Below are 23,324 nucleotides of genomic sequence, written 5' to 3'. Positions count from 1 at the left end.
GCAATAGCCTTCATTCTATGTATATGCCTGCTTATTAGGGCTTTCGGGCCCCCCAAGCGGCATTATTACAAAGTCAGCTTAATTGCCCCCAACAATCTGGGTCCTCATTTTACCTACCTCGGAAGGATGGAAGGCTGAGTTAACCTTGAGCCTGGTGGGACTCGAACCTGCACTAATTGCAGGGAGCTGGTGTTACTTAAGGAGGCATTAGCCCACTGCTCCACCAAGGCTCTTTGGAGCTCCACCAAGCTCCATCTACAACATGTGAATTCTACTTGATTGAGATGTTTCAAGCTCGCTGGTATCTTCTGGAAGTAGCAAGCAGGAATGCCAAACATTTTAATATTTCTATTAATGAAACATATCCAATGCATAAGACTTGAACCTGGTTTAGGAATTACAGCAATAATGAATTTCTTTAAAAGAACCAAGTAAATTATTAGATTATAATTCTTTTTAGGTAATGTTAATTTACTTGGCTACATTTAGGAGTGATTGCATTGTTTCAGTTGCATCTGAATGATTTCAGTAGCATTAGCGATACCTAGAGATAAATTATTAAATTGAATTTAAAGTATTGATATTAGCAATAGAATTGGAAAGATGGAACTAAAAATAGTATTTGGGGAAAAATAATTTACCTCTGGTAAAAATTGTCAGTCACCAGCTCCCAGAAATAAGTTTCTTATGCATTCAAAACCCCAGAATTCTCTCTCAGGGTTGGACAGAACTGTGTTCCATGGTCAACCTGCCTTCTGAAGTGATATATTCTCATTCCCGTAAAAAAAGAATTTAGCTTTTACCATAAAGTATATTGTTTTCCTTGAATAAAAAATGACAAACAGAAACGTTCCATCATGGGTTATTTTGGAATTGTCATATTTAGTCCTCAGAAATTGGAGGATGTCAAATTTTGGGTTTTTTTTTTAAGTACAGAATCCTCCCATCTACTACGGTAGCTATTAGATCTCATCTGAGGAGTTGCATTGTAAGTATTCATTGTGGAAAATGTATGACAAGTTTTGTTAAAATACCTTCTGATCTCCAAATATGAGCGGATACCTTATGTACCTCAGAGTCCCTTCTAGTACTGTAATAGCATGTTCTTATAAAACAACTAGCATGCAAATAGGCTGCCCTTCTTAATCTTTTCCTGCAGGCTAACATTTTATGTGTGACCGATTAAATATGTGCCATCCAGTTAGTTACAATTCTTGGTGGCCACGTAAATTTTTCCCATATTGCTTTGTTCCTAACCTAGTTCTTCAGGTTTTCCAGCAGTGCATTCACTGTCACAACTAAGTGAACCTTACTGCTGGTTGTTTTTTCCTCTGTCCTATATTTCTGAGCATCGGAATCTTTTCCAGGGCTAGGTTTTTGCATAATTTGTCCAAGCTAGAATTATTTGACTGTGATTCAAATGAGAACGCTGGGTTGATTTATTCAGTGATCCATTGCTTTTTAGGCTCTCTATGGTATTCTCAGGGACGCGGTGGCTCAGTGGGTTAGGACACTGAGCTTGTCGATTGGAAGGTTGGCAGTTTGGCGGGTTGAATCCTGAGTGCCACACAGCAGAGTGGGCGCCTGTTACTCGTCCCAGCTTCTGCCAACCTAGCAGTTCGAAAGCACGTAAAAATGCAAGTAGAAAAATAGGGACCACTATGGTGGGAAGGTAACAGCGTTCTGTGCGCCTTTGGCGTCTAGTCATGCCGGCCACATGACCACCGAGACGTCCTCGGACAAACGCTGGCTCTTCGGCTTTGAAACGGAGATGAGCACCGGCCCCTAGAGTCGGAAACGACTAGCATGCATGTGCGGGGGAACCTTTACCTTTACCTTTACCTTTATGGTATTCTCAGACATCATCTCCAACATCAAACTTTGAAAGCGTCAGTGTTCTTTCCATCCTTCAAGGATCTGCTTTATCATCCCTAGACTCACAGGGAATAGCATTGCTGCGCTATTCTGTAGGTATTGATACATCACAGCATCTGAGTATCTTTTTTCAAGGTTTTCATGGCTGCTCTAGCTAGCCTATAACCCATTTCTTTACTGCTTGCTTGTTTTTGATGGCTGATCCTAAAAGGCAAAGGATATCTTCATTATCTCAGTCAATTCTCTGGCTGATTGCTCTATCTGTTGTCATTAGCTTGGTATCCTTTGTATTTTAGTTCCAGATTCTTACTGTGTTCTTTGACCCTTATGACTAGAACTTGTAGATCTTTCGCATGTTTGCTAATCAGAGTAGTGCTATTAGCATAATGGAGGTCATTTGTCTCCCCCTCCAGTGTTAAAAACATGTTTTCCAATCCAGCTACCCTGAATATTCAGCATGTAGGTGGAATAAATAAGGGGTTAATGTACAGACTTGCCTCACTCTTTTGCCAACCTAGACCCAACCTGTTTCACCATGTTCTGACCGTTTCATGGCTTATTGATCTGTGTACAGATTGCTCAGGACAATGAAATGTTCTGAGTTTCCTATTTTTCTAAGCACATTCCATAGTTTGGCAATAACAGAATCAATGGCCTTTCTTTAATCAGTGGAAATACATACTAATTGCTTTTCAATATGCTTTCCTTTCTCAATTATGCAGTGCACAAAGAATAATGTGTTCTTTAGCCTTTTCTAAAGCCAGCTTGAACATCTGGCATCTATTTTTCTATGTAGAGCTCTAATCTACTTTGGATGGTCCCAAGTGTTATTTCTCTACTATATGAAATTAAGTGCATTGTATAACAATTGCACACTGTTAAATGCCTTTTATTTGCTTTTGGAATGTAAATTAACCACTTTCAGTCTCCTGGACATTATGTTGGTATTCAGATATGCTGGCATAGCTTCAGACTTTTATTGATTCTTTTCTGGTTACTTATTTCCCATATTTCTGTCACAATTTCATGTAAACACAACCCTATTCTCTCTTCAAAGAATAAATACCCTCACAATTTTACAGGCAGCCTTTGTTCTTTTCTTAATAGTGAAGTCACTTGCTAAAGTCCTATTAATGTGATGTGCAAAAATACAGATGTCTTTCATTTAGGGATGGAAGATACCCATTTATCTTTGGAATATAGTTTGATTGTCCTCTGATATGATTAACTATCCCATAATACAATTGCACCTATACTGCAACACATATGTTAATTGGATACTTGCTGGTCCTTTAATTTTTCCATATACAGAATGGGATGAGCATGAGTTGCTGTATGATGTTTTGAGAATGATTATAAAACTAGTGAATTGATAAATGTTCTCTTCTATGTACTGATACCCTTATATCAAGTGTTTCCATGGCAAAACTATTGATTACTTTCTAAAGAGTAGTACATAAGGTTGCCATACCAATATATATATATATAGATAGATAGATAGATAGATAGATAGATAGATAGATAGATAGATAGATAGATAGATAGATCTAGAGTCTCGGGTTTCTTCCCGCGTTCCTTTCATCTTCAGAAAGTTGTGGCGACGTTTCGACGAAATCCCATCCGTCATCATCAGGCCGGAGTGTCTCTCCTGCTGCTTCCAGGAGCAATGCGTGGTCTGGCTGTTCTTTTCCTTCCAACTGCCGGTGGGGCTGTGTTCTGACTGGGTGGAGGCGTGGCTGCTTTCTGATTGGGTGGGGGTGTCCTCCGACTGGGTGGAGGCGTGGTTGTCTTCTGATTGAGTGGAGGCGTGGCTGTCTTCTGATTGGGTGGATGCGTGGTTGTCTTCTGATTGGTTGGAGGCGTGGCTGTCTTCTGACTGGGTGGGGTGTGTTCTGAATGGGTGGGGTTTTTTGTTGTGTTGTAATATCCTGAGTGTTGTGATTTGGTGTCCTGAGGAGTGGGCTGTGTAGTGGCCTCCAGAGCTTTGGTTTGGCTCCGAGTTTGAGGACCTGCTATGTATCTCTGGTATGGGTCAGTCAGGTTCGTGTGTGCGTTCTTCTGCTTGGGTGATGGCACTTTTGCTTGACTTGTTCTGTCTTCTGTGTGGGAGAGTTTTTGTTCTGGGTGTGGATGAGTCTTGCTGGGGCTGGTGGCATTTGGGGTTGTTTGTTGGTTTTTTAAATCCTTGTTTGCTGAAATTCGTTTCTCTATCAATGCTGGTTTCCAAATGGCATGTAGGCGGGAGGTGTCGTCTCGCTTGTTCATACTGTCTGGGTGTTTTTCTATTTCAATGGCTTCTCTGATTATTCTGCTATTGAGATGTTCTATTTTGGCGATTGTTTTTGTACCTTCAAAATTGATGTTGTGTCCCGTAGTGTTTATGTGTTGTACTAGTGAAGATGTGTGATCTTTCTTCTGTACTGAGTTCTTATGTTCTTCTACACGTACCTCTATTCTTCTGTTAGTCTGTCCGATGTATGTTGCTGGACAGGAGGCGCATGGGATTTGGTATATGCCCTGGTTTTCCAGTTCTATTTTGTCTTTGGGATTTCTCAGGATGGTTGATATCTTTCTGTCAGTGTTAAAAGCGGTTTTGATGTTATGTTTGCGTAGTACTTTACTGATTTTGTCGGTTGTTCCTTTTATGTAGGGCAAGATGGCTCGTCCGTTGTTCTGTTCTTCTTCTTGGATGTTTTTCTGTTTCGGGTTCCCCTGCTGAATCATATTGGTGATTTTGTTTTTTTGGAACTTATTTGCTGTCAATATGTCTGTCAGGGTGTGTAGTTCTGTTTGTATATGTGTTTCATCTGCAAGGCGTCTGGTTCTTGTTATTAGTGTTTTGGCTACTGAATTTATTTGTGCTGGGTGATGATGTGATTGCGCATTGAGGTAACGGTTGGTGTGTGTTTTCTTTCGGTAGACTGTGTGTCCTAGGGTGCCGTTTCGTTTTTTGTATATAAGTACATCCAGGAAAGGTAACTGGTTGTTTGTTTCAATCTCCATGGTGAATTTTATTTTGGGATGTAGGCTGTTCAGGTGTGTTAGGAAGTTTTCTAGCTCTTTTCTTCCGTGGGGCCAGATCACGAAGGTGTCATCCACATATCTGAGCCACAGTTTTGGTTTGTTTGTAGTCTTTTCCAGAGCGTTAGTTTCAAATTCTTCCATGAAAAGGTTGGCGATAACTGGTGATAGAGGGGATCCCATTGGTGCGCCTTCTATTTGTTTGTATCTCTGGCCTCTGTGTATGAAGTATGTGTTTGATAAGCAGTGTTCTGCTAGTTCTATAATATGGTTTGGTGGTTGGTATTTGCTTCTTATTGTTGATAGAGCTTCTTTGACTGGCACCTGGGTGAATAGTGATACCACATCGAAGCTGACTAGCAAGTCTTTTTGGTCTATCTCTAGATTTTTCACTAATTCTATAAAGTGGTATGAGTTTTGGACATATGAAGCTGCCATTTCTGCTTAAGGTTGTAATTGTTTTGCTAGGTATTTAGCTAAGTTTTGTAGTGGTGAGCCTATAGAACTTACTATGGGTCTTAGTGGGATTCCATCTTTGTGTATTTTGGGGAGGCCATATAGTTTTGGGCATCTGGATGACTTCTCCCTAGGAATGATTGTTTGTTGGATTTCTTGGCTTATAGAAGTTGATTTTATCTTTTTCTTGGTGGTCTTTTCTAGATAGGTTGTGGGATCTGTATATATAGGTTTGTATGTAGTTTCTTTGAGTAAGTTGGACAGTTTCTCTTCATAGTCTGATGTGTCCATTACCACTGTAGCATTGCCTTTATCTGCTGGTAGTATGATTATGCTGTTGTCTTTTCTTAGGTTTTGCAATGCTACTTGTTCTTCTTTTGTTAGGTTGCTTTTGGGTGGTTTGCTTGTGCATAGGATGTGGGTGACTTCATGTCTGACTTGGTCTGCTTCATCTGCATTGAGTTTAGTTAAGCTGGTTTCAACTCCACATATGATGGTTTCTGTGGGAATTTTCTTTGGTGCAACAGCGAAGTTGAAACCTTTTGCTAGGATGCTTGTTTATGTTGTTGTTAGTCTTCTGTGGGAGATGTTATGCACTACTTGTTGTAGATGTTGTTGTGATGTGGTTGTTTGGTTGTTGTAGTTCTCTAATTGTTTGAGTTTCTTTGAATGTCTGTTGTTTTTATAGATGGTCTCTGTTTCTGCTCTCCAAACCGCCAGTTGTTTCACTTTGTCCCAGAAGAATAGAGGTACGTGTAGAAGAACATAAGAACTCAGTACAGAAGAAAGATCACACATCTTCACTAGTACAACACATAAACACTACGGGACACAACATCAATTTTGAAGGTACAAAAACAATCGCCAAAATAGAACATCTCAATAGCAGAATAATCAGAGAAGCCATTGAAATAGAAAAACACCCAGACAGTATGAACAAGCGAGACGACACCTCCCGCCTACATGCCATTTGGAAACCAGCATTGATAGAGAAACGAATTTCAGCAAACAAGGATTTAAAAAACCAACAAACAACCCCAAATGCCACCAGCCCCAGCAAGACTCATCCACACCCAGAACAAAAACTCTCCCACACAGAAGACAGAACAAGTCAAGCAAAAGTGCCATCACCCAAGCAGAAGAACGCACACACGAACCTGACTGACCCATACCAGAGATACATAGCAGGTCCTCAAACTCGGAGCCAAACCAAAGCTCTGGAGGCCACTACACAGCCCACTCCTCAGGACACCAAATCACAACACTCAGGATATTACAACACAACAAAAAACCCCACCCATTCAGAACACACCCCACCCAGTCAGAAGACAGCCACGCCTCCAACCAATCAGAAGACAACCACGCATCCACCCAATCAGAAGACAGCCACGCCTCCACTCAATCAGAAGACAACCACGCCTCCACCCAGTCGGAGGACACCCCCACCCAATCAGAAAGCAGCCACGCCTCCACCCAGTCAGAACACAGCCCCACCGGCAGTTGGAAGGAAAAGAACAGCCAGACCACGCATTGCTCCTGGAAGCAGCAGGAGAGACACTCCGGCCTGATGATGACGGATGGGATTTCGTCGAAACATCGCCACAACTTTCTGAAGATGAAAGGAACGCGGGAAGAAACCCGAGACTCTAGATCTACACATACACCCGCGAGAATCTACGAAAATATATATATATATATATATATATATATATATATATATATATATATATATATATATATATATATATGCCTCCTTAAGTAACACCAGCTGCCTGCAATTAGTGCAGGTTCGCATCCCACCAGGCTCAAGGTTGACTCAGCCTTCCATCCTTCCGAGGTAGGTAAAATGAGGACCCAGATTGTTGGGGGCAATTAAGCTGACTTTGTAATAATGCCGCTTGGGGTGTGTGTGAAAGCCCTAATAAACAGGCATATACACAGAATGAAGGCTACTGCTAAGCTTGTAAGCCGCCCTGAGTCTTCGGAGAAGGGCGGGATATAAATTGAATTAAAATAAAAAAAATAAAATAAAAATATATGAGTTGTCAATTCAATTGTTTTTAAGTAGTATTCTTGGAGAAACCTTCAGGATGATGTAGAAAGACAAAACAAATAAATTGAGAGGCTAGAATCTTAAATAATAAGCATTTCAGGCGGCAACATTTTTTGCCGATTCCATAGAGTGTACCATTCTCCCTGATGAAAGGTTGTATCATGCATCTGGTTGAATGATTATTCCCTGATTTAATTTGGTCTAGAATGAAGAAAAAAAACCACAATGGAGCCATAAGTGTAAAATAGTTTATAAAAGTTCCAAACAGAACCAAGTCTCTTAAGAGAAATTTACAGTACATTGGTTTAAAGTATTGTTGGAGAGAAATGTTGTAAAGTGAATTGTTACCTACTCCCCCAAAAGACTTTGGAAGTCTGTAGCTTTGCATGTTCTGCAGGCAGAAGATGCTACCTTTAGCTAAAATCTAATCTAGCTTGGAAGAAAGCTGAAAGTTGCAAGTGGAAAATATTATTATTTTTTTGCATAGCATTTTCCTATACTTGGAGAAAGCTCAAAGTACTCAATAATAGCCTTTTTAAAAAAAAAAAGTGCTGTTGGTGCCCACCATATACTTTGGATTTGAACTTCCATAAGGCTAAAGCTCACATCTGGAAGGCACTGTGTTGAAGAAACCCACCACATTAATAAAAAGATTTGACCCTTTATTCAAGGAAAGAACTCTGTAGCCTTTAAGGAATCTAAATTACATGTTTAATTACCAGAGTTGTTTTACTTAAGGGGGAGGTGGAAAAGGGAGAGAAAAACTCTTCAAGCCAGAGTTGATATTTCTTTGCAGTGTATGTGAAATCATTCCTACGCTAGTTTTTTTGAAACCTGCCACTGATGTTGCTAAATTGAACGTAAGGGAGAGAAAACGTCCCTGTGTAAAATACCAGCCTAGCCTGCAAAAGGCCATAATAGAAATCAGTACTTAGTGCAATACAACAGGAGCAGCAGTGGCCAAGTATCTGCTAATTTTTTAAAAAATGTTCTCTCAGCTCCTCAGTTTTAGGCAGCAGTTCCCTGACACAAAGGAGCAGGGGATATGTTCTACAACAAAAGGGTTAGGAACAAAAAATGTTAAGCAAGTTGGAGCTTTGGTGTAAAGTTTGCTGGTGAAAATGGTGCAAATGCAGGCTTTGCTGGTCGTGCGAGTATTCAGTCAGTGACCTCACTGTAATAATACTTCTGGGCTGCTTCTGTCATTTTCCAATCAGTGGCCCGAAACTCAATGATCTCCAGGAGTAGCAATTGGGAGAGGGAGCTGAGACCCTCCTGCAGAAGGAATCCATCACGCAGAAGGGAAAAGAGCTCATCCATCCTCTGACTGTTCATCTTTTCAAGCTGTTCACCAATGCGGTGCAGCTGCAGGACCAGGCAGTCCACCTTAAGGCAAGAAAGCAACAAATACCTTGAAGAATTGAGAGCATTAACCACACGTGTCCTTGAGGATTCTCTTCCAGTGTTACCACCCACCAAAACAACAACAACCCACAATTCAAAGCCTACATCAGCTGTCCTCAAGCTATAATGCCATCCGGATATGGCCATTCTGATCAGGGATTATGCCAACTGTTCCTTCTCCAGGTGCACACAGGAATAGTTTTATACTTAAAAGAAGGTACTTCTAATCATATTCTTATTAAACAATACTCATTCTCATTCCTTCCTGGGATCCTGAATGGTTTAATAACTTTTTCAGTAGTCTCTTGTTTATTCTCACCCATTCATCCATTTATCCCTTCCACAATTTTGTCTGACTGTTTCATTAGTAGAAGTCATTGGAATGTAACATGATCTCACACTAACCAATTGATCTCTACTTTCATATGTACCCACAACAATCTAGATGACACCAATTCATATGCTGTAACCTTACCCCTTCATGTCCTTGCATGTATTCCCCAACTCCATAAGACAAGACTGTCTTCATTCAAATCTATTCCACCTTTCCCCATTCTTATAATTATTCACCAGAACTGTGATTTAACAGAATCCATGTTATCCACACTTTGTTCCAAGAAAACTCACTTCTTCCTCTTTCTGCAGACTGTCAGGCTGTGCCAATCGGAAGAGGCAGTCATAAACAGGATTCACCAATGCCATCATGGGCATATTGTTGACCTGTTAACAGATTGTGAATTTGTCATATTCATAAGCATTTTGGAATGTTTAATCCCCATCTCCAACTTTCAACTTCTTATCATCACTGGGAGATTTTAAAAAAATGAAGCAACTGTATTAGTTAACTTATCTAAAAGCTCATGGTATTTTTCACTTATTTAGATGATATACCTGAGAGTGGCCTCCAGAATTTATTCCCCTCCAATGTGTGAAGTTATACTTTACACTTACTTTCCAGCAAGTACAACTGCTGGATGATGTGTTTTGTAGTCAACACATATGTGGGATCAGGTTGAGGAACATTGCACTCAAATTTTTAGTGGAGTCCTGTGATCTCCTGGCCATCTCAAGTGGGGTGAGTGGGCTTCTTAAGCACAGCAGTCCATTTGAAGAATGCTTGCCATTCAGAGATTCATTTTGTGCCTCTCATCTACCATATTAACAAAGCAATGCAATGCAAAGATTGCTTGTTGACTTTTTTCAAGGTTTATCGATGCAATTTTAGTCTTCATGACTATTCTAATTTATCACTTCTTTTTTCCTTATTGCTTGTATTTTTATTCCAAGCTGTATCCCTTGAATACCTTAAGGTCCACTAAAAGGCAGCCATTTTGCAAAAGCATCAGAGACAAACTACCAATGTCAAAGGCACAAAGGGTTGGGAATTCTTCAGACAATATTTTTTGGGAAATAAGATCAGGATTGCTACATATCTTACATAGGATTACTCTTTCTGTTAAACCAGCTGGGAATACAGATACTCTTTGATTTATAACTAGTTATTCAACAACCATTCAAAGTTACAATGGACCTCCCAGAGCTACTTACAATCCATTTTTGACGTTATGATGATTGCACACCCAGTTATTTGATCCCCTTTTGGGCACTTGACAAACAGCTTATCTTTATCACTGCAGTGTCCTGCAGTCATGCGACCACAATTTGTGATTTTTTTTGCCAGTTTCCAGTGTTTATTTCCAATTTCCAGAAAAAAAATCACCCATTGGGAAAAATGGATTTGCTTAACAACTGTGGTGTTTAATGACCAGAACAAACAATGTAAAAAAATAATAATTCTGGTCTGGTCACATGATGCCTTGACTTCTGATTACAATGACTTATGACTGAAATTCTGAGCTCAGTTATGGTCATAAGTGGTTTAGGACGCTGAGCTTGTCGATCAGAAGGTCGGCAGTTCGGTGGGTCGAATCCTGAGTGCCGCGTAGCAGAGTGAGCGCCTGTTATACTCATCCCAGCTTCTGCCAACCTAGCAGTTCGAAAGCACGTGAAAATGCAAGTAGAAAAATAGGGACCACTGTGGTGGGAAGGTAACAGCATTCCGTGCGCCTTTGGTGTCTAGTCATGCCGGCCACATGACCACGGAGACGTCCTCGGACAAGCGCTGGCTCTTCGGCTTTGAAACGGAGATGAGCACCGGCCCCTAGAGTTGGAAACGACTAGCATGCATGTGCGGGGGAACCTTTACCTTTACCTTTTACCGTATACAGAAGTTACTTAAAATATGTTTTTGGAAAAAGAGAGACATGAGCCAATACCAGGCCAACTCTGAATGTTGATCTGAGGCATTTGGATGTTCTCAATTCCCCTTACCCTCAGGTAGTCAAAGATGTTACAGATAAAAGTGACATAGCAGATCCAGGCTTGGAGGGAATGGGCTCGCAATTCATCACGGTCCTTATATTCTTGCTGCAGTCGGTTGAGAAGGCAGCGCCGGAAGACACTTTGGCCTGTTTGTTTGCTTTCCACCTGTGATAAACATTAAGTGCTATATAAGCTGTATGCAATCAAAATGTATTGCAGTCCATGTTCTCTTTATATTGCTCACATGTATAAATTCGCAGCAGCTGTTGCACAGCATTGTGACCCGGACAGTAAGTGAACAAAAAAACAGAGACCAGGGAAGGGGTAAGTCAGGAAAGGGATGCTGAAGGGAACTAGTGATCCCCAGCTGTCAAAAGAGAGTGACATGCACCAGATACATATCCATTCCTATTGGAGCTGAAATTTGAAAGCACCCGATGTGTACAGTTGGGGCTTCTGAAGTTTTTCTCTTTGATTTGCATGGACGTCTTCCAGCTCAGCAGGCTGAGGCCTAGAGGAGGAATCCAGTATTTTTCCTTTGCCTGTAACTCGTGAAATTAGGAGACCGGAAAGGAAGAACTGGGTTAAAGTTACTCCAGCAAAATTTCCTATAAACTGCCTTCCAGCCAATAGACATCATGTCTTGCACATCTGCTTCCTGTCTTGGTGACAGCACAGGTTTACCTAGCCTGGTAAGGAAACATTCAGAAACCAACCCACAAGCTCGGAGAACGAACCTTCACCCTCACGGGATTTTATCTCATAGGCATCTGATGAGGAGAAGCAAGTGACAAAACAAGTGTTGTGGTTTTGTAATACAACCCTGTCCCATATACTTGAATAAACTGGAAATCTGTCCAACATTTGCTCTTTTGGTGCAACTGGGCTTAGAAAGGAGATCTGTGCTCCACATCCATTTCTCTCTCATACCCACATTGTTCAAACCCCATCCATACAAAAAGAAGCAGGAGCCTCTAGGGGCACAAAATGCAGAGGGAAGCAAAACTTAAAATGGGTTATTTAATGAGTTTTGCTCACCGAGTCAGGGGCTGTAGTTGAAGGGATAGATTCAGCTTCTACCCTCTCCTCTGGGCTGGATGCCAAACATGTTCTGCAGGTCAGACCAAGCCAAGCTCCATCTGTGGAAAGGAAGCATGGCTGCTGAAAGATAGGCATGCCCAGAACCCTGCTTTAATGCAACCTACAGGCTCCTTTATACGTAATTAACTAATTACACGGTGTGGTGTTATATTATTATAGTATATTATGCATATAGCATATTACATGCAATGTGAGGGGAGTATAGCATTATTGTCTTGTTATTACTATCTTATATTACATTTTACAAGTCTACCTCAAATTTGAAATGGGAATATTATCCCACTCCGTTCACAGGCATGAAACAATGCTGAGTATCAACAAACAGAATCCAAGGTATACCGTAGTTGAAAGTGGAAAACGGGGTTAAACTTTTTACTAATACTCAGAAGGACTATTCAGTCTCTCTCACCTGAGTGATGGCATAACAGATGCGTCCGGCCTCTTTACTGAACACACAATCTTTTAAGGACTGGTCCACAATTATATTGGCCACTTTCTCCAGATGAACGCTGCTGGGATCTATAGAACAAGAGGCAACACTCAATTCTAGATGGAAAGAAATGTAAATCCATTTGACAGACATCACATCAGTAGTTCCACATCAAGGACCATTCCAAGTGAACTTGGGGATATGTACCAAAAATTTTGTGGGCAAAAATAGCAACTGGGATATGCCAGTTTTTCTTATTTGCATGCCCTACAAGTGTGCTGAACTACACAGTGGCCAATGGATCAATAAAATAAATGCCAAGTGTATTTTGGATTAGACTATTCAACAAACTGGGATGCAACTGCAGAAAAAGTCTTATGTATGCACGTGCTCCCCTTAGCTGCTGAAGAAAGGGCCTCTGGAGCAGAGTTTAAGGAATCAGAAGATTTCCATGGCAGCAGGCAATCTCTTCATTGGTCTATAAATTTTAAAGATTATGTGTTTGAGGGCCAAGGGAGAAATGGAAAGGCAAAGTGAGGGGGGGGAAGAAAGAGCTTCTAACCTTTGAGTGCTGTTTTCAGTAACTGCTGAACCTCTAAATCAAATGAATATATTTTATAGTCCTCCTTGCTGGTCTCCTCCATTCCTTTCCCTCTTTTAAGTGCTCTTAGGTCAGGGAAGCTGCTGAGTTAACAGGACCTGTGGAGAGAGGAGAGATCACAAACAGTTCCCTTGAACCAGGGATAGATGGTGCATTGGTTCTTGCCTAGGTGAGGCTCTATAGCCTGTGCAAAGAGAAAAAAACAATACTACTGGAGTTGATAAAAGGCAATAAAACCCTTGGATAACAAATGAAAATAAAACAAACCTGGGGAGATTCTCTTCCAACACCAGCAGATAGTATCCCAATTGAATGACTGCTGTTCCTGCAAAGCTATCTCTCCTTCTTCTGTTATTTGAAATTAAGGTGCTTTACTGTGCAAAACAATCTAACAACACTGGCTCCCCTACTCCAGTAAGCCAAATGAAGAATCTCTGAATCCAGGGCCAAGCACACTGCTCACTCATCAAAATTCCTCAGTTTTCGGTCAGTCAGGCAAAAGTGAGTTGACAAAGCAAGACAGGAATCCATGGAAAACATTTTGAAGATCTGGAATCTACTCAAAGAGTAGAAGTTGGAAGGTATGTTCAAAGAAGAGCGGTTGTGCTAATATTCTATTAACTTCCCAATTAACGTCTGTTTTTCTTGGTCCCTACACCTCTAAGCCCCTAGTTACAGTATCTCTGTTTCACATGCCTTGTTCAATTTCATCTGCTTGTTTGTTCACGTTTCCTCCCCAAATGTTAACCATTCTTTGTAAAGTACTATTTCCTGAAATGGCTCCCTTTTTATGTTCCCTTGTCTTGAATTCTTCTCCCTTAACTTCATGAAGCCCTTGGCTTGTAACTCTTCTGCTACCTAACCGCTGCCTTTCCCATTCAACATTTTTTGAGCTAGGCTTTGACATCAGGATTTCCAGATCATTCTGGGATCAGGGCTACCTAAAACAGTAAATGAATCTGTGTAATCCAAATGGCAATGATCAGCAGCTCCATCCTGTCTGGCTAAGAGGGAGGGACACTGGGCTCAGCACCCTCAAAAAGCTGACAGGGAATCTACTGCGGGCAGACCATATTTCAAAGGGAAATTTCCATTTCCAAAAATATGCTTATCTCCATCATTATCACACTAACTGAACATCTAGATCTCTTTCTACTAAAGACAAAAGTGGAACTAGAGGATTCCTTGCCTTGCCCTGCCCTGCCTTATGACTTTTCCCAATTGGGCCAAGGGAAGAGAAGAAAATAAGAAAAACAGGAGAGGCCCCAGTACTGTATTTCCTCCTCTTCATACTTAACTCTGATCATCCTTTGCCCACCAAGCCCCCAAGAATTCCTCAAAGTGTTGTGATTCAGGGTCAGCCTTTGGGTTTGGCAGTTGGGTCGGACGATTCAGAGGAGGAGGAGGGGGGTGTTGGAGAGGTTGCTGAGGGTGTTGGAGAGCTTGTTGATGAGAGCCCTCAGCCAGGCCCCTCCCACCTGGTTACGACGCAGACCCAGTTGTGTGAGCCTGACAGCGTGGATGAAGATGACCCACAGCTGGCCCTGTTCAAGGACGCCCGACGCAGGAGGCAGTCAATCAGGAGTAAACAGAGGAAGGCAATGGGGCACCTCGGAAGGAGGCAGAGAGAAGCCACGCCCTGAACTGTTTAAAAGGGGAATGTGTGGGAGGGCTGGTTTGCTGAAGGAAACCGTTTGAATAGCTCCTGCTTCATGGTTCATGTCTTGTTTTTGCTCTGTTTGCTTTTGTGTCCATAAATTTGGAAGGCTTAGTTCCAGCCTCTTGCCTTCTTGTAAAGGGGTTGTCCCTGCCTTATCTGCAGGGCCGGTAGTAGGCTGGTACAGAACACAAGGGAACAAAGCACTGGGAGAAAGTTAACCCCTGCCATCTGATAGGGTGATATGTGCAAAGCTGGAAGCCTTTCAGATCACACCTCTTTGGAGAAGCATTTTCTTGTGAAAGTGTAAAAAAGACAAGGCAATCTCCTACAGATTCGCCCAGAGGTCCACAGCTCATAGTCTGAGATGCTTTGCTTGATCACTCTTGATTTGCAGTAATGCAGTAAGAAAATCTTACAACAGGTTTGATCAGAAAAATAATGAGATGCTTTAGCACAGGAGGACACGCACCACACTAAGTCATAATGTGTGTGGTTGAGTTCTGGCTTATTATGTTGCATGAATTTAGGTAAATGGAACTTATTCATCAAAGTATGAATTAAACAAATGATGGTCTAACTCAATTCCAAAAAGGAACAGTTGGAGGCAGCACTCAAAGGCCTGCTTTTGGATAGCATTATGTTATCATCAAAACACAACAATTATTTTAAAAAGCACCGTTCTTAATATTCTTTCATTTTTATATTTCATAGCAGCTCTTATCAATCATAAAGGATACTGAATTCCTGATAAATAAACCATTTTCCAAATGGCTTCCCAAAGAAAATAAAAAGTCCACAATTTTAAAAAGTCATCATTTGAAACAGGAGATGAAAAGCAGAGTAAGAATTCCTTAGCAAAGATAAAACAGATAAGAGTTAAAAAAAATCCAAAGGCTTGAGAAAATACAATCTTCCCTAAGCAACAACATATAATAAAAGAGATGCCAAGCCTTTCTGTCTCAGAAAGCTTTCTGTAACTGAGGCATTCTTACGGAGATCTCTATTTCTGAGAGTCCAAGAAAGGCCACTTGTCAATATATAAACATATATTGGAGACTGGCAGACTGGCAGACCTTCAAACCAAGGAGATCCTCAAACTAGTGCCCTGAACTGAGCTTCCAAGTGGATTGGAGGCTTGCACAGTTTTCATGAAACACCAATGTGCATTGGACTGTAAAGCACCAAAATATGCCCTCATAAAAATATCTTCAAGATACCATACACTGCCATAGTCTTAATGCATTTTCAAAATGGTCTGAATTAGCAACTTAGGCCACTATATTGTGAAGGCACTAGAGGTTCTAGTGTTCTAACCTATAATCAAAGGTGACTTGAATACATTATGAATTTAACCCAGAGATTACTATACAACAATCCCTGAATCAAGACTCTCTTGTTGAAGTGACACTGTAGCTGGCGCACGTGAACAATGTTGAAAGATGTTCACTCTGCTTCAAAGGACATCACTGCAGCACCAAATGAAACATGCATTGCAATGTTAGCTATATGACAGAGGGATCTATTTTTCGCTTTTAGAGCAAAGGGATCTGGAGGGTTGGCGTGCGTACTGTCACACAGTAAGCCTCACAATCTTCACACATAAAGATTGTAAATTTAGAGTGAGTAAATCACGCAGTTGATTTTTGGTGTCATGAACTGTAAAAATAATGCCACTTTTTTTTAACTTTGTGAAAGGCAGTCTCTCACAGGAGTCTGCTGCTCTACTGTGGTCTCTAAACAGAGTTTAGGTGTGCAGAATCTAGTGTGACACCTAGCTGTTGGGTGTTTTGCTTGACTAAAAAGGCAGGCTATCAATGAAATAAAAGATAAAATAAAAAAATTACCCGTGCAAAATGAGAGAACTGGCCAGAGGTAGGTAGAGCAGCCTTCATGTACAGTCACACAACATGCATTGCCATGAACTTACTAAAGGTATGACAACTCCCCTTTTACGACAACTGTTGTCACTAAACAGCAATGTTATTAATGGGAGACCACAGCCAGCATTGTTACTGCATGGAGAATTCCCAACTGATAAGTCAGTTTACATTCCAATTCCAAAGAAAGGCAGTGCCAAAGAATGTTCAAACTATCGCACCATTGCACTCATTTCTCATGCTAGTAAAGTTATGCTTAAAATTCTACAAGCTAGACTCCAGCAGTATGTGGATCGAGAACTACCAAAAGTACAGGCAGGATTTCGAAGAGGCAGAGGAACTAGAGATCAAATTGCTAACATACGCTGGATCATGGAGAAAGCTAGAGAGTTCCAGAAAAACATCTACTTCTGCTTCATTGACTATGCTAAAGCCTTTGATTGTGTGGATCATAACAAACTGTGGCAAGTCCTTAAAGAGATGGGCATACCAGACCATCTTATTTGTCTCTTGAGAAACCTATATGCGGGCCAAGAAGCAACAGTGAGAACTGGACACGGAACCAATGATTGGTTCAAAAGTGGGAAAGGAGTCCGGCAAGGCTGTATACTGTCGCCTTGCCTATTTAACTTATATGCAGAGCACATCATGAGAAAGGCAGGGCTAGATGAATCAAAAGTTGGAATTAAGATTGCCGGAAGAAACATCAACAACCTAAGATATGCAGATGATACCACTCTAATGGCAGAAAGTGAAGAGGAACTAAAGAGCCTCTTGTTGCGAGTGAAGAAGGAGAGTGCAAAACTTGGGTTGAAACTAAACATTAAGAAAACCAAGATCATGGCATCCGGCCCTCTCAATTCCTGGCAAATAGATGGGGAAGAAATGGAGGTAGTGACAGATTTTATTTTCCTGGGCTCCAAGATCACTGCAGATGGGGACTGTAGCCAAGAAATTAAAAGACACTTGCTCCTTGGGAGGAAAGCCACGGCAAATCTAGACAGCACACTAAAAAGCAGAGGCATCACCCTGTCAACAAAAGTGCGTATAGTCAAGGCGATGGTCTTCCCAGTTGCAATGTATGGCAGTGAAAGCTGGACCATAAGAAAGGCTGAGTGCCAAAGAATTGAAGCCTTTGAACTGTGGTGCTGGAGAAGACTCCTGCGAGTTCCTTGGACTGCAAGGCGATCAAACCGGTCAGTCCTAGAGGAGATCAACCCTGACTGCTCTTTAGAAGGCCAGATCCTGAAGCTAAAACTCAAATACTTTGGCCACCTAATGAGAAGGAAGGACTCACTGGAGAAGAGCCTAATGCTGGGAAAGATTGAGGGCAATAGAAGAAGGGGACAATAGAGAATGAGGTGGCTGGATGGAGTCACTGAAGCAGTAGGCGTGAGCTTAAATGGACTCCAGAAGATGGTAGAGGACAGGAAGGCCTGGAGGAACATTGTCCATAGGGTTGCGATGGGTCGGACACGACTTCGCAACTAACAACAACAAAGTCAGTTTCAACACATACCAGAGCAGTCATAGTAACCTTTCTCCTGCACAGAGCATGTGACCTGTAGTTAGGTTTTAAGACCAATTACTTCTCTGCATAGTCAGCAGTCACTATGGTCAAAGGTCGCCCTGTGATTATTCTGACATGCCTAGAAACTGTTTTCCCCACCTTCTGGTTAGAATCTGGAAGCCTGCTAACTTCAATCCAAATTTTATAGCAGGCTGATCTGTTCATGCTAGGGGCACAGAATTGGTTCCACTTACAAGAACAGCCCCTAGCATCTATAGCTTAAAAGGATTTTGACCTACAATGAGCAAAAGTGGTTCTCACGTTACGAGAGGCATTGCCAGCATAAACTACACTGGGCTAGATTGAACCCTGACCTTAGTATAAGGCACTTTAATGTGTTTATACAGAATCTCCTAATGACAGCTAGCCTAGGTCAAGATGACAGCTGACCAGAAAGTTGCTTTCTGGCCTTATGATTGTGGCCCTGAGATAACATGAGACCATAGAAGAGTACTTAAGAACTTTTTCAGAATTTCTGCAGGAGATTCCTCTGACAAGCGGCCAATCACTTAGAGCAGACATGTCAAACACAAGGGTCGGGGGCCGGATCCGGCCCGCGAAGTGGTTTTATGCGGCCCACGAAGCCATCTTGGAAACAGTGAGGGAACGGCCCCCACTGCCTTGGCCCTGGCCCAGAGACCCTCCTTCCTCCAGAGACCCCCAGATCTGTCCCACTCCTGCCCAGGCCCCCATAGGCACCCTTGATGCCAACAATGTAGAGCTGACCATGCCCATCCAGTAGGCCATATGCACTCTAGCCACACCCACCCAGTAGGCCACGCCCACCCCAGCCACACCCACCTGGTCCCCTAAGGGCAACCGCAATGCTGATGCGGCCCTCAATGAAATTGAGTTTGACACCCCTGACTTAAGAGTATACTTGGCCAAAGTCCTAAGCTGGACATCCTTGTGTCTGCACCCAAGTTCTTCATTCTTTTCAGGTGACCAGATGCATAAACAAATGAGCTCGAACACCGCCCAAATATGTGTTCCCACAATTTATAGCTGCCTAAAATGGTTACTTGATTTTGTTTATAACTACAATTACTTCTGTACTGCTTCATCTGGCTGATCCCAAGTGTCTTACAAAAGCAAACACATATAAGGGCATCATCCACAAAAGATAACCCGTTTAAAAGAGAGAGAGACAGTCATCCACAGCCAATACTCATCACTCATCCCAGGTACAATGGTTGGGTCCCAAATACTCTTTAGACAGGTCTGGACTAACTTTCCAAACTTCATACAGCAGGACATAGATCATACTTCTGAAGGTAAGTTATACCACAGGGATGGAGAAAGTTTGCCACCAAATCTTCTCTAGTTGTACCTCATGAGTACAGAAATTCTTGATCAGCACACCCTGCCAGCATGTCTTAGGCCAGCTGATTCTGTCTGGGATAAGCAGTCTAAAGTAGGGGTCCCCAACCCCCACTTCGTGGATCAGCACCATTCTGCGGCATGCCAGAAACTGGGCCATGCAAACAAGCAAAGCCCCATCTGCGGGCTGCAGGCAGCACACAAAACCATGCCCCCTCCAGGACCCAGAAAAACCTCTCTTTAGAGAACCAGACTCAGGTGCTCAAAAGATTGGGGGCTGCTGGTCTAGAGGCTGTAACCTATTTCAGGAATGGCCAAAAGCTCTCAGGGCCACAGTTCCCACAAGCTGTTCCACAGCAGCTATGAATTCAGGGCTGTCATATTATGAACTAGCTCTTTTGGAGGGAACACAATGCCACACAGAGCTACAGTTGCTTGACGCGCAACTTCTGGAACATCATCCCTCCAAAGATCAGACTAACCCCAATCCCGCTGGCCTTTCCTAAAGCCTTGAAGATCTTATTTTGTGCCTACATCCGAGATGTGTTAATAGACGTCTTTTCAGGATTTTTCCCACTGTGTGATTTATGTATATATTTTTACTCATTTAATATTGTAAGTCACCTAGTGTCATGTATTTGAGATAAGTGTCTACACAGATTAAATAAACAACAATGCTGGTTCTATTCCAACTCCTGAAAACCAGAGACTCTTCATTCCTCTTTTAAACCTACCTATAAAAAAGCTGACTGATACAGTCCAACAAATTAACCACAAAGACTTTTGAGTGTGGGCGGATGGCTCTACAGCTAACTCCTAACTTGTAACAGTTCATTTAGTGACCTATTCAAAGTTACACCACCACTGAAAAAAGTGACTTATGACCATTTTTCACATGAACGTTGCAGCATCTCCATGGTCACAGGATCAAAAATTAAAGTGTTTGGCCATTGATTCATATTTATGACGGTTGCAGTATCCTGGGGTCACATGATCCGCTTTTGAGATCTTCTGACAAGCAAAGTCAATGGGGAAACCAGATTCACTTAACCAACCACCGTGTTGCTAACTTAACAACTGCAGTGATTCGTTCAACAAGTGGGGCAAGACAGGTGGTAAAAAATTTTTTTTTTTTTAATTTTAATTCCATTTATATCCCGCCCTTCTCCGAAGACTCAGGGCGGCTTACAAGCTTAGCAGTAGCCTTCATTCTATGTATATGCCTGCTTATTAGGGCTTTCGCCCCCCCCCAAGCGGCATTATTACAAAGTCAGCTTAATTGCCCCCAACAATCTGGGTCCTCATTTTACCTACCTCGGAAGGATGGAAGGCTGAGTCAACCTTGAGCCTGGTGGGATGCGAACCTGCACTAATTGCAGGCAGCTGGTGTTACTTAAGGAGGCATTAGCCCACTGCTCCACCAAGGCTCTTTTAGGGGCAAAACGCACCACCAATGTCACTTAGCAACATAAATGTTGAGCTCAATTGTGGTCGCAAGTCAAGGACTACCTGGTACTTTCAAAATCAGCTTTTCAATAGGGAAGCCAACTTACCAAGGGGGAGGAAAGACTCATCACCTCAAAGAGACCCGCACCCCCAAGTTTCTCAGGCAGAAAGCGAGAAGTTGGACGGACACCCACCTGCTCTCTCGCCTTCTACGCCTCCGCTGTCAAGCAGGGGCGCGCTGGCATCTTGACGCTGGGAAAACGCGCCCCCGGGGCCCCTAATGCTTTTTGGGGTCTGGCTCGGGTCGCTGGAGGTATATCAGCAAAAAGCCCACCACCAAAAAGAGCAGCAGCAGCAGCAAGAAAGGCAGCAGCTCAAGCATGGAGTGCAAGTGCAGGATGGGCATCCTTCGGCTATTGGCCCCCGCCGGCCCCGCCGCCGGCAGAAGCGCCCAGCTGGCCCCGAAGCAGCCGTGTCGCGCGCGCATGCGCCCCTCCGGGAAGGCAGAGGCCGCTCTCGCCCCTCACTCACTTTGGGCTCCGACGGCAACTCCTGAAACTCAGTTGCTGAGGGGGGGGGGTGCGCTCCCCCCCCTTCCTCCCCCTTGTTTACACAGCCAGAGGCTTCCTCCTAGGGCCTAGGTCATTTCCTTGCCAAGGTGCGTGGCAGGAGGGAGAGAGAGAGAAAGAGAGAGAGTGACAGTGTACCTGCAGCAGCGCCTCCTGCTGGCAAATGAAGGTACCCTCCTTTAAACCAAGATTCTGAAGAGGCTTGCTTCCAAGAGCTCGGATGAAGGCAAAATAAGTCCCAGGAGGATCATGTTGCAGGATCCAATCCGGGTCGGTCACTGGGACCAGAGGGCTCCAGGATGAGCTCCAGCATGAGTCCGAAGGCTCGGAAGACTAACTATCTGGTGCCGGTGTCCGATCCAGAATTAACCTGTTTGGTTGCCTTTCCATACTAGAAACTGAGATCTAGCAGCTAAAGCCTGAATCGGAATTCGGCAGCCAATTACTGATATCTCGTGAATGATATACATTAATTGAAATAATTACTGGCACAGATTGGCAATATATAGACTTTATTCAACTCCCATAAATTCAGACGTACATAGGTAGTTCTGAGGATTAATGAGAGTTGTAAAGCAACATGGAGAAATTCTGACAAAATCCAGAAACCAGAGATCACCATAATTAAAATTAAGTATAAGTAGGTAGATTACTAATCTCTCATAATATATAAAACCATATGCTTAATATGACATATATATTGCATCCATCAAATTCCTTTATGGTTTGTATCTCTTTCTCTACACACACACACACACACACACACACACACACACAGAAATATTATCCTGAGCATATTCATTATATGCACCATACTTTCAAAGTCCTTTTTAAAATTTCATGTGTCGCTACATCTCCACTAATGCTACTGCTGCATACACTCAAATGCTTTTCTTGAACCAGGGACTACATTACATTACCTGAATTTAGAAATAACACTACATTATACCAGTCAATGGACATCAGAATTCCTTTTTTATGGAGATGATGTCCCATTTAAGGAATGTTCTGCAAAAGGAGAAATCAGAAATGGGACAGACAGGGTTTCCACAAGCAGATGGAATATGCCTGCTCTGCCCAATTGTACTGGCTGAGCTGAAACTATGGAAGAGAGTGAGTCTTGCATATAACCAGGTCACAAAGGCTTTATAAGTAATAACCAACACCTTGAATTGCCTCTGGAAACCTGCCAACAATCACTGCAGCTCATAGGGCAAAGGTACTACATGAGCAAGATGTGGCATGCCCATAATTGCCTGTCACTGCATCCATATCCAGCTGTAGTTGAATGGCAGCTCCATGTACATCACATTGCAGTAGCCCAGGCATAAGATGACTAAAAGCACAAGTGGTGTCTAAAAAAGAGGGATACAATTGGAACATAGGTTGGATTTGTGTGAAGATTTTTCAGTGGGACCTGTTTCTTGAGCAGAAGTTGTGTGTTCATGAAGAGCCCCCCCCAACTGTGCACAAGCCCTGAACGAGCAAGTGCAACCCAGTTCAGGACTAAAGATAAGATATCCCTGTCTCTGGAGGAGGGGCACAATAACACATAGCCACCCAGTCTTATGAACGTTGAACTCTTCCTCCCTCCAGGTTTCCACCACCTACAGGCACTC

At 42.5% G+C, this 23,324-nt stretch overlaps 1 protein-coding gene across 3 annotated transcripts; it reads right to left on the bottom strand.

The window, feature by feature from the left end:
- Positions 1 to 7,633: 7,633 nt before the first annotated feature.
- MIF4GD (MIF4G domain containing) lies at positions 7,634 to 21,799 on the bottom strand. 3 transcript variants are annotated; one of them, XM_083351370.1, is made up of 6 exons: positions 21,668 to 21,799; positions 13,225 to 13,361; positions 12,642 to 12,751; positions 11,141 to 11,296; positions 9,437 to 9,529; positions 7,634 to 8,791 (listed from the first exon to the last, which is right to left on the bottom strand). In XM_083351370.1, exons 2-6 carry the CDS (start codon positions 13,304 to 13,306, stop codon positions 8,564 to 8,566), a joined length of 669 nt encoding a protein of 222 aa, XP_083207496.1. In that variant the 5' UTR covers positions 13,307 to 13,361; positions 21,668 to 21,799; the 3' UTR covers positions 7,634 to 8,563. The 3 variants fall into 3 exon arrangements, with proteins under 3 accessions (XP_083207496.1, XP_083207497.1, XP_083207498.1); XM_083351371.1 differs by lacking the exon at positions 21,668 to 21,799 and adding an exon at positions 21,331 to 21,641; XM_083351372.1 differs by lacking the exon at positions 21,668 to 21,799 and adding an exon at positions 13,531 to 14,010.
- Between the last annotated feature and the right edge of the window lie 1,525 nt (positions 21,800 to 23,324).

The sequence above is a fragment of the Vipera ursinii genome (assembly GCF_947247035.1).
Source record: "Vipera ursinii genome assembly, chromosome: 2".
NCBI lineage: Eukaryota > Metazoa > Chordata > Lepidosauria > Squamata > Viperidae > Vipera > Vipera ursinii.
Note: the sequence above shows the minus strand (reverse complement) of the source record. Positions and strands in the feature narration are given on the sequence as shown.